This window comes from Rhinopithecus bieti, unplaced genomic scaffold (genome assembly GCF_001698545.2).
Source record: "Rhinopithecus bieti isolate Rb0 unplaced genomic scaffold, ASM169854v2 scaffold_25940, whole genome shotgun sequence".
Taxonomy (NCBI): Eukaryota; Metazoa; Chordata; class Mammalia; order Primates; family Cercopithecidae; genus Rhinopithecus; species Rhinopithecus bieti.
The window spans coordinates 1,405,153-1,417,271 of NW_016811810.1; the positions used below are offsets into that span (position 1 = coordinate 1,405,153).

The 12,119-nt window shown below is 42.1% G+C and overlaps 1 protein-coding gene across 1 annotated transcript in view; it reads right to left on the bottom strand.

Moving 5' to 3' along the window:
• PTK2 (protein tyrosine kinase 2) overlaps nt 1-12,119 on the bottom strand; it is a 368,771-nt gene that overhangs the window by 312,603 nt on the left and 44,049 nt on the right. The window contains exons 2-3 of the mRNA XM_017895110.1: nt 10,043-10,134; nt 3,916-3,973 (exon numbers count right to left, since the gene is read on the bottom strand). Of these exons, the coding sequence (XP_017750599.1) occupies nt 3,916-3,930 (15 nt within the window). The 5' untranslated portion in view covers nt 3,931-3,973; nt 10,043-10,134. The remainder of the gene's footprint in view (nt 1-3,915; nt 3,974-10,042; nt 10,135-12,119) is intronic.

The following is a 12,119-nucleotide window of genomic DNA, read 5'->3' on the forward strand; positions in this document are numbered from 1 at the left end:
AAAATAAAATAAAATAAAAAATAAAAAAAGGTTGAAAGAAAATGTATTTGAAAAGCAACTGAATAATGGATAGAGAGGAGAAAGAAGGGTAATGTATCTAATAAAACTAAAAGCAAAAAAAAAAAGATTTTCTGTAAATCAATACATAAAATCAACAGCTTAAGGTTATCACTTGAATTCAAGTGTTCCTGATATACCCTATGTTCAGATTTTAGGACATTAATAATTTACCATCAAGGCCAGACACTGGCTCATGACTATAATCCCAGCACTCTGGGATGCCAAGGCAGGAGGATCGCTTGAGCCCAGGAGTTTGAGATTAGCCTGGGCAGCATAGTGAGAGCCTTCCTCCACAAAAAATTTTAAAAATTAGCCAGGCGCAATTGTTCACGCCTGTGGTCTCAGCTCCTTGGGAGGTTGAAGCAGGAGGACCATCTGAACCCAGGAGCTCAAGGTTACAGTAAGCTATGAACATGCCATTCACTGTACTACAGCCTGGGTGACAAAATGAGATCTTTATTTCTCAAAAAAATGAAACAAAAAATATACTGGTGTTTAACATTCTGATTATCACAATTCACATTTAAACTTTTTTAAAGCTCTTCAGGGCCTAATTGTCACAATTCCCATTTAAACTTTTTCTAAAGCTCTTCAGGGCAAAGTCAATAAGTTACAATAATAAACACATAATCTAACAAGGTAACACCAAACAGGCTTTTCAAGTCACCAAAAAATAACAGATCACTTCCATCTCCATGTTTTTCTTTTTTTGGCACCATTTTTACTACCTAGAATGACCTTCCTCAACTACAGCTTCTCCTTAATACGCTTTCCCAGGAAGAAATCATCTCCATTCCTCCTCTGTCCTTCCCATCAGTTTTTTCAATCAGTATTTTCTACTTACCTGTCTTACCTGTTCTCGCATTATTTTTGCTAGTACCACAGGTTTCTCCACCCTGGTACCATTTATACCAGGTCTAGAAAGCAACCTCTCTAGACTGAAGCAGGGAAAAGGAGAAGGAAAGCTCCAGGAGAGGTGTGTCTCGGGGGTGAAGACAAAATGAATAAATTTGACTGCATGGAAATGAATTGAGAGGCTTTACTTACAGAGCTGTCAGAGTGGGAAATCTTAGCCAGACCTAAGAACATTAAGCAAACTGGCTGGGCGCGGTGGCTCAAGCCTGTAATCCCAGCATTTTGGGAGGCCGAGACGGGCGGATCACGAGGTCAGGAGATCGAGACCATCCTGGCTAACATGGTGAAACCCCATCTCTACTAAAAAATACAAAAAACTAGCCGGGCGAGGTGGCGGGCGCCTGTAGTCCCAGCTACTCGGGAGGCTGAGGCAGAAGAATGGTGTAAACCCAGGAAGCGGAGCTTGCAGTGAGCTGAGATCCCAGCCTGGGCGACAGAGTGAGACTCTGTCTCAAAAAGAAGAATATTAAGCAAACAAGAGGGACAACTGCAATTTTCAGTCTAAGAAAACAAGAAAAACAAAGCTGAACAAGAAATGTAACCACACTACTTTAACTGGCTCAATACTGAGTTATATTTAAAAGTCAAAATAATTAAAAACGAAAATACGGATCTAAACAAAAACTGTTCTAGAACTACATGAGGAAGATGGGGGAGAGGAAAGACCACGTAAGAGAGAGAAAATCCCCACCTACCATGATAGGAGTTCAGCACATAACGTTTCCGAAAATTAATGGAGCAACGACTAGTACACAAATACTATTAGGAAACAAGGATGTAAATGCTAAAATCAACACCTAAAACAGATTATTTCCATTGCTTCTGGGAAGCAGATGGAAGACCAGACAGGAGCTTGAGGTTTCCTGCATGAATACACCCATCTCCTTTGTATTTAGCTCAAAGCTCACTTTTGCAATGAGGCTTATTAAGACTACCCTATTTAGACCTCAAATTCACTGACACTATGGCATTACTTTTTTCTCATCTCATGTCCCACCTTCCAGTACATCACATGATGTACTTATTTGCTTATTATTTTTTATTATCTGCTTCCCTACACTATACAGACTCTGTTTGGTCTACTGATATATCTATCTAAAGCAATTAGAACCATGCCAAGCACTTAGTAGAAGCTCAACAAACATTTCCTGAATTGTAAAGTCATAGTTTAAACCAATCCTTTACCAGTATTACCAACTCCCACCGTCCTTCCAATAAACAAGCCTGGAAAAAAATCCATTTCATGATTCAATACAAATATAAGGAAAACTTATACCAGACTATACCTGGACTGCTAGGAGCTAGTACCAGACAAAAACGCCATTAACTAAAAGAATTGGTACATTCTAATTTAACTGGCACCAGTCTCAGTTGAACCACAACATTCCTAGGCAAGCCTTCTGCATCCCTGCTTGGCTCTCTCCTCTTCTTCACTATCCCTATTTCAAACCTCCTCCACTATCATCAAATCAACCCCAGCACTGCTTTTTCTACTCATTCTTAGGAGATGACTTCAAATCCTACTTTAGAGAAATACAGAAGCATTATAAAAGAACTACCTCAACTGTCCCCACATCACCTTGCTACAAACAATGTCTCAATAAATATTTGTTCAATAAATGGGGAAACTGAGGAAAAGAAAAATAAAACGTTTTGACCAAAGTTCCACAGCTAAAAGTGGCAGCACCAAAGTGTGAACTCGGGCTCATCTAACTCTAAAACTAGGCACACAGTAAACCAACATATCACTCTACCTCTTAAAATCCTCACCTTACAGATCAACATGCCACTCCACCTCCTAAAATCCTCAGTGGTTTCAAGTTCAAGGTGGTGGAGTAATGAGTTCTATTCCTGTGAAGACTTCAGTGAAACTGAAGTATTCAAGTTTTCTTTTTTTTTTTTTAAGAAGGTAAACAAGAGGAAGGGAAGAGCCACCAAAAGATGAGAATTCAACAAATATCTCGCTATTAAAGAGGAGCTACATGCACAGTGATGTGTAAAATAAAGACACAACTCAAGTGAATCTTGATGAGGCTTTGGGTCTGGCCATGAGGTATTGGTGAGGGCTGATGCTAATAGCCAGGGGTGAAAACAGAGGGTTTAACTGACTAGTTGTGCCCAGGCTAACTCAGCATTTACCCTCAGACCAAAAAAAAAAAAAAATTTTTTTTTAATTTTTAAAAAATCCCAAGGGGCTATGTCTCTAGAAAATAAAGCAAAGGTTTCCGGTATAGGTGTTAACATCCTTACAGTAACACTCTCCTTTATTTTGTTATTTAGGGGCCTACAGACTAAAAGCATTCTGAAGCAAAGTACTTCCGTTCTGAATTCCCATCAGGGGCTAAATGTAACTCAGAAAAGTAGCTAGTCCTGCTTCCCTATACACTTACAGACAATAAAGGATCATCAGACATACAGGGAATACTACCGTCATGAAAAAGAAATAAATACCAGAGAAAACAAAGAGAAAAACCAAGCTTGAAAGAAAGCTAAGCTAGGAAAGCTCAAGAAAACTTAAAATTAAAAATAATAAACTAGTTTTAGAGTTCAACCCATAAGCAGTCCCCAGAACACTTGGAGTTGCAGACAAAATGCAAATGTAAAAATCCCAAAATAAAAGTAATAACAAAAACATAAAATATGAGGCAGAACAGGGAGACATGCTGGAATTGGGGGCAGGGTCAATATTTACGGCAATACTATCTTTATCTTACAAAGGAATCAAGATATTGACATAAATCAATAAACTAAGCAAAGACATTGTTAAAACTACAATAGAAGGATTCTAAAAGAAAAATACACATACAAACTGTTTACCAATAAGTAATGCAGGAAGAGATATGGGGAATAACATAAATAAGCTAAACCTTTATATCACAAATCAGAAAATCAACAGGTCATTCAAAACAGAGAAGTCACAAATGATAAAGTTTAACATACAATACAGTCAGCCATCCATGTCAGTGGGTTCCACGTCCAGATTCAACCAACCATGGATCTAAAATATTTGAGGAAAAACAAAACCAATGGTTGTATCTATACTGAGCATGTACTGATGTTTTTCTTGTCATTATCCCCCAAATAATACAGTATAACAACTATTTGCAAAGGATTTACACTGTATTTGGCATTATAAGCCATCTAGAGATGATTTAAACTACAGTTGACCCTTGAACAACATGGATTTGAATGGTGCAGGTCCACGTATAGAGGGATTTTTTTCAATAATAGTTACACTCAGTGTGCCTGCCTCTCCTGCCTCCCCTTCCACCTCTGCCATCCAAGACAGCAAGACCAATCCCTCTTCTTCCTCCTCCTCCTCAGCCTACTCAACATGAAGACAATGAGAATGAAGATCTTTATGACAATCCACTTCTGTTTGATGAATAAGTATATTTTATCTTCCTTATGATTTTAATATTTTCTTTTCTCTAGTTAAAAATACAGTATGTAATACATATAACATACAAAACATGTGCTAATCGACTGTTTATATTCTCAATAAGGCTTCCAGTCTACAGTACTGATGGCAGCAGAAGCCAATCTGGAGGGGCTGCTGCCAAGACACAGGCTGCAGTGGGGCCAGCAAGAGCTGGGAACAGGTGGGAATCCCAGCCCCCTATTGAGTTGGTAGAGGGGAGCCCCACATTCCCAGGTACAGCTGCAGCCTCCTAGCCTCGGCTCCAGACCTGGGCATCCCTGCGTTCTTAGGGGTCCGGGAAGCCCCCCTGCCCTCACAGGCTCCTGGCCTCTCCCCAGCCCACTCCAGGGCAGAGCAAAGTTGTAGCTGAGCCTGAGTCTGTCACAACCTGGCTGAGCGTGAGCACGCTCAAGGCAGCGCTGACACACCAGTCCCCTGCCACCTTGGCCCGCTCCAGACTTTGGGCACCAACAAGCATGGGAGGGAGGCCAAGAGGGAGTTGAGAGTGGCTCAGCATAGGCCTGCAGGCACACCTCGTTACGAACAGCCTAGGTGCCATGGATGGCATGCTGATGGTGGGAGAAGGCAGAAAGGCTCCTGGGTAAAAAGGGGCGGGTCCGCCGTGAAATTCCACCTTCAAGCCAGGGGGCCTTGAAGCCTTGAAGCCCGGAGGCCAGGCCACCAGTTCTGGGTGGAGTCCGTGGCCTGGAGTAAGAACTTCCAGAGCTTTTTATGGGCCTGCCCATGGCACTTCCTCCCTTCTGAGCCCATAAAAGCCCCAGACTCAGCCAGACTCACAGAGATGTTAGGACTACCAGCTGCAGGAAGAAGCTACCCACTTTGGGTCCCTTCAACTCACCAGGACAACCTGCCTGTGGAAAGGAGCTACCCACTGCGAGTCTCCTCTCTGCTGAGATCTGGACACTCATTGGGATGACCTGCCTGTGGAAAGGAGCTAGCCACTTCGGGTCTCCTGAGAGCTGTTCTGCCGCTCAGTAAAGCCCCTCTCCGCCTTGCTCACCCTCCAGTTTTCCGTGTACCTCATTCTTCCTGGACACCGGATAAGAACTCGGGACCTGCCGAATGGAGGAACTGAAAGAGCTTTAACACAAACAGCACTGAAACACGGCCTCCTGCTTGCCATGTTGCGAGCAACGAGCAGAAGAGAACCCCCGAGCCAGGGCTATGACACCCTCTTTGGGGCTTTACAGTTCCTGACATCTCCACTCTTCTGGTGCCACCTTGTTCCCCTCATCCAGATGCAGGTTCCCACAGCGGAAGCTTAATGCAGGACATCTGGTCCAGCTGTAGCCTTGCACAGAACCGGCACCTGTGCCAGTGCCTGGAGCTGCCCACCCTGCTACACCAGCTGGCTGTGCAAGGTGGCCGGACCACACGCTCACACACCCACACACCCCTCACAACTCCACACCTGGCTCGCCCTTGGCAGGTATGGGATCCAGGCTTGTAGTGTGAGCCAAGCACAGCATGCCAAGCCAAGTGGGCAGAACAAGCCCAGTGGGCATGGGCAGTACTCAAGCAGAAGGTGCCACCGGCCAACGTGATTTCTGGCTGGTGAAGCGACACCTCAAGGATCCTGTGACACTATTAGTAGTTAAGTTTTGGGGAGTCAAAAGTTATACACAAATTTTCAACTGCAAAGGAGATGGGCACTCCTCACCCCACACTGTTCAGGGGCAATTGTATATGAGAAGACATGCATAGGTTATATGCAAATATTACACCATTTTATGTAAGAGACAGGCTCCACAGATTTTGGTATCTTGGGGGAATCCTGGAACCATTCCCCACAGATATGGAGGGACTACTACATATTAGGAGGTACCTAATAATATAAATAATAAAAAAAGTAGTTTTTTGAGTCAACACTCCCAGAACCTCAGAGTCCAATCTATCTCAGCTGTGCTCATCTGCCCACACGCTATAAAAGATGCTTTTATTCACAAATACGGGATTCTGCAGAAGGGGCTCAGGGAGGCCTTCCTTTCTGTCCCCCACCTTCCCACACCACATTAACCCTGAAAATCATCTCCATATATATCCCAGCAAGTCAACTCCTCCCAGACTTTCCTTCGCTTGCCTAGAATTCTGGTTCTAAAACACCTCCTTCCCAAATTTCTGTCTTCCAATGTGTCACTTAAAAACAAGGCAAGGACCAAGAACCAACTCTGCCAAAGCTAGCTGCTGCGGAACCAGACCCGTACTGCAGGAGCTCAAATGGCCCAAGGGACTTATGACAGGGAACTCGGTGAAATAAGGGACCTACATCTCAGCATTACATCATGAAATTCAATGGACTGGAAGTCAGACTTACACATATGGCCTGACCATCTGTCCAGAATTTGCGGGGGAGGGGGGAATTACAGGAACACTGGTTATGAGGCTATTTTCCTGGGTTTATATATTTTCAAGTGATTTTAAAAAGACAAATCAGGATGGGTAGATATTGTCCTATAGCTAAAAAGTTCCAATGAGGCCAGGAACGGTGGCTTATGCCTATAATCCCAGCACTCTGGAAGGCTGAGGTGGGAGAATCACTTGAAGCCAGGAGTTTGAGAACAGCTCGGGAAACAAAGGAAGACTCATCTCTACAAAAAAACGTTTTGAATTAGCCAGGCACGGTAGCATGTGCCTATATTCCCAGCTACCTAGGAGACTGAAATGGGCGAATCATTTGAGCCCAGGAGTTCAGAAGCTGCAGTGAGCTATGATCACACCACTGCACTCCAGCCTGGGTGATGGAGCAAGACTCTATCTGTAAAGAAAAAAAATTTTTTTTAAATTTTTTTTTCTTAAAGTTCCAATGAGCCAATAAGCTGGCTCTTGGGTCACAAAGAGCTGGTTTGTCATCTCAACTCTCTTTAGGCTTTCGTTTTCCAGCACATTACACTAAGAATATAAGTTTTGCATTTCTGCTATGAAACTGTCTTGTGCTACACCAAGAGGAAATATTTTTACAGCTAATGTTGCTGAAAAGTTACATTTGGTATTCTTTCTTTTGCTCAGATCTACTAAGAAAAGAGAACTTATTTTGTGACAAGCATTAGACAGTCCTAATTCAGCATTTAGTGAAAGTTAACTGCCGGTTAAGCAGAGATGAAATAACAAAAACTGCCCTCACACACAGACTCGCACCCAAATAAACAGAATGCACTGTTATAGGAAGAAAGGTACGATATGGACAGGGGGAGGGAAATAGGAGGACACAAACAGAGGGGCTGTGACCTTCTCACACTGTGACATAATCACATCTGACACAGCACAAGGGACAGAGTAGGCTCCTCTCCCTTAGCCCATGAAGGACAGGGGAACACAGGACCAAGACTTCTAGGCCTTGCAAAGAAATGGAAACTGTATGACATAACTTCCCTTCACTAATACCTAGAAATAGATTTGGGAGAGAAAAGAGAACAAAGAAAGGCATGCACTGACACTCATAGGGAAATTAAAAAATAATCCTAGGTCCGTACTACAAAAACACTTGAGAAAGTCAAATTCAACACAGCTATAAATTATCATGAATTCTGACTCCATGAAGTCCAAGTTTATGAGATATTTACCGTAACAACACAAAACAAAATGCCCACAAAAGAGATTTATAAATATTTTATGAACATATCTGTCCTCAATTTACCACCAGACTTAGAAGAAAGAGCAATCTTTGGAAACAAGACAAAGTAGGATTACCCTCAATTGTATGATTTCTAAACTGTGAAACACGCACCAAGATCTACAAGTTACAAACTGACAAATTACAAGTCATATAATCTCTCCAGAGCTCAGTTTTCTGCTCATTAAAATGAGAAAAATGGCACCAAATAATCATTGCTAACAACTTTGAGTGAACACCTTACGCATATCTCACAGCATCTTTGTAATAACCCCATAAGGGAGATTCTATAACAACCCCCTTTGTCAGATTTTTTTTAAAAAAGCTTTCAACAGATTAAATAATTTAAGATCAAGGAGTTAGGAAATATAATACCTAGCTAAACCAATATCTGAATCCAGAACCCATGAGAATAAGATACAGCTATCCCCACTTATCTGCAGGGGATATACTCCTAGATCCCCCAGTAGATGCCTGAAACTAGGGACTGTACTTGGTGCTATATATACTATGTTTTTCCTATACATACATACCTACAATATGGTTTAATTTATAAATTAGGGACTGTAAGAGATTAACAAGAATAACGTAATAAAATAGAACAATTATAACAATATGTCAGCATCACTACTACCCCTCCATTTGGGGGCCATGATGAAATAAACTAAAGGTTACTTGAACACAAGCACTGTCATTCCTTGACAGCTGACCTAACTGAGATGGCTACTAAGTGACTAACAGGTGCAGCATACACCGTGTGGTGAACATGCTGGACAAAGGCACAATTCACATCCCAGGTGGGACAGGGCAGGACAGGGCAGGACAGATCAGGATGCACGAAATTTCATCAGGCTACTCAGAATGGTGCACAATTTAAAACTTATAAATTGTTTACTTCTGGAATCTTCTAGTTAGTATTTTTGGACTGCAGCTAACATTGGGTAACAAACTACAAAAAGCAAAACCACACACTTGGGGGAGGGAACTGCTCTACCAGTCAAGAGCACAACACTATGAAGCCAGAATGAGTCTGAATTCCAGATTTGCCATTTACTAATTTAGTAATCTCTTTTTCTGAGACGGACTCTTGCTCTGTCACGCAGCCTGGAGTACAGTGGCATGATCCTGGCTCACTGCAGCCTCAAATTCCTGTGATCCAGGCATGCATCACCACACCTGACAATTTTGGTTTTGCTTTTGTTTTTTTGTCTTTTCAGAGAGACAAGGTCTTGTTACCCAGGCTGGTCTCAAAATTTTTTTTTTTTTTGAGACAGAGTCTTGCTCTGGATGGAGTGCAGTGGCACGATCTCAGCTCACTGTAACCTCCACCTCCTCCTATGGAGGTTCAAGGAATTCTCCTGCCTCAGCCCCCCAAGTAGCTGGGATTACAACAGCTGGGTGCAACACCACGTCTGGCTAATTTTTGTATGTTTAGCAGAGACGGGGTTTCGCCATGTTGGCCAGGCTGGTCTCGAACTCCTGACCTCAAGTGATCCACCTGCCTCAGACCCTCAAAGTGCTGCGATTACAGGCGTGAAACACCGCACCCAACCACTTGGTCTCAAACTCCTGAACTCAAGCGATCCTCCTGTCTCAGCCTCCCAGAGTGCTGGGATTACAAGCGTGAGCCACTGTGTCCGGCCCTAACTTAGTAACCTCTAACCTCTCTGTATTTTGGTTTATGCGAATGTGAAATAGGGAAGAACAGTAAATCTTACTTATAAAGTTATTGTGAGGATTCAATTAGTAATTGTAACTTAGAGTGTTTATAATGTACCAGACACTATTCTAAGCACATTATTATTAACCATTATTATACTACCTCAGAAAAAAATATATAAAGTATCTACACATAATAGGCACTAAACAATTTCTATTTCTTCCCTCACCCACTCTGCAAAATCAACTACCTTTTGTTTATTTCCATTGTACGACAAAGAGACAGTAAGGCAGACAAAAGAAAAAACAAAACCAAAAATCTCAAGACACAAGTATAACAAGAGAATTATACTCACAGTTCAGAAGGCCACAATAACTCTGAAGAAATCAAATGACAATTTAAAAAAAACTTCTAATTTCTCTTTCCTCTTTCCATTGCAAACAGAACCTGAAAGACAAGATATATACACATAATAATATATTTACATATATGATATATTAAAAAACCATCATTATTTCACTAGTTTTTTTCAAGGCTTTACTGTATTGTCCACCTTACAGTCAGCTTCTTCACTGCTTACCATACACACTGTACTGGACCTTGAATGAAGAATAACAAATTTGGAAAAGCCCTGTCTTCAAACCCATATTTTAGTTGAAGGAAATATACATGAAATAACTAAGAACCATTAAAACATCAACAGGCATAATTAATCTGACATAAAGTTAGCTAACGAATTCAGAGGAAGATGGTAAACAGAATATACATATCTATTTCACTTCCGCTAAAATTATACAAAAGAGACAGATATGGTTTGGCTGTGTCCCCACTCAAATCTTGAATCGTAGCTCCCATAATTCCCATGTGTTGTGGGAGGGACCTGGTGGGAGGTAACTGAATCATGGGAGCAGGTCTTTCCCATGCTCTTCTCATGATAGCGAGTAAGTCTCACAAGATCTGAGGGTTTTATAAAGGGGAGTTCCCCTGCACACACTCTCTCTTGCCTGCTGCTGTATATAAGACATGTCTTGCTTCCCCTTCACTTTCTGCCATGATTGTAAGGCCTCCCCAGCCATGTGGGACTGTGAAGTCAATTAAATCTCTTTCCTTTATAAATTACCCAGTCCCAAGTATGTCTTTATTAGCAGTATGAGAACAAACTAATACAGACATATTAAAAGATAAATTTAAAACCAAACCCACGGGCCAGGGAGAAATGAAAGAAAAGTAACAGAATTTTTGAAGCTGTAAGAAAAGCCTCTAACACTGAAGACAGAAACCAAACAAACAAGAAAACAGAAAAACTTGGAGGAAACAAACTATAAAAGATTGGAAACAGAGCAAATGACTCAGCAGGCCCAATGCAGCCAGACCAAGCCAGCAGCCAAAAACACTAAGAACCAATTCCATTTCCACAGCCATGTCGGGAGAAGGTTCAGAACTGGCAGCACTAAATGCAGACAGAACAAGGGGTAAAGAAGGAGGAGGCATAAAGGATGGTGAAGGTTGGGTGAAGACTATCTATGTTGCAGCTAAAGCCTCAACACCATGCCTTCATGGGACTCCCCAACCATGACAGAAGACTGGGGGCTCTCTGGAAGAGGAGAGTATCCTTAGACAAAAGCCACCCTGCCCCACTGTACAAAACAGAGGTCGATCTAGTCACTGAACACACATTTCAGCTCCTCCACCACCCCCTATGCACTCTCCTGCCAAACTTCAGACAGTCAGGTCTTTACCCTGCAGGAACCTGATAAATCTAAGAAGAAAGATCTAAAGATACCAACACTGGGGATTTCCCAACAAATGGGTCATCCAGAATATCCTGACGCAAAAGTCAAGAGTCAAAAGGCTGAACCCACTTACTAAAGCTTCCAAAGAATTTTTTTGATTCACCACAAGGAAATGAATACCAGACACGTGAGAAAATTCTGTAACACAATAGAGAACACGGGAGGGCGGGGAAGGGGGGAAGGAATAAAAAAGCCACTTGGGGGAAACAACACATTACTCATGTGTTTTAGTGAAGCTGGGGAAAACAGACCTACTGTGCTGCCAGTCGTTTAAAAGTCTAGCACATACGATTACGTATAGTACATAATACTTGATAAACAACTATGCTACTGACTTATTTATTTACTGTGCACTTTTAATTATCATTGTAGAGAGTACATGCTACTTATCTAAAAACAATGACGACAACTGTAAAACGGCTCAGGCAGGTCCTTCGGGAGGTATTCCAGAAGGCACTGTTAACCTAGGAGATGACAGTTCCATATGTGTTATTGCCCCTAAAGACTTTCCAGTGGGACAAGATACGAAGGTGAAAGATATTGATATTGGCCGGGCGCGGTGGCTCAAGCCTGTAATCCCAGCACTTTGGGAGGCCGAGACGGGCGGATCACGAGGTCAGGAGATCGAGACCATCCTGG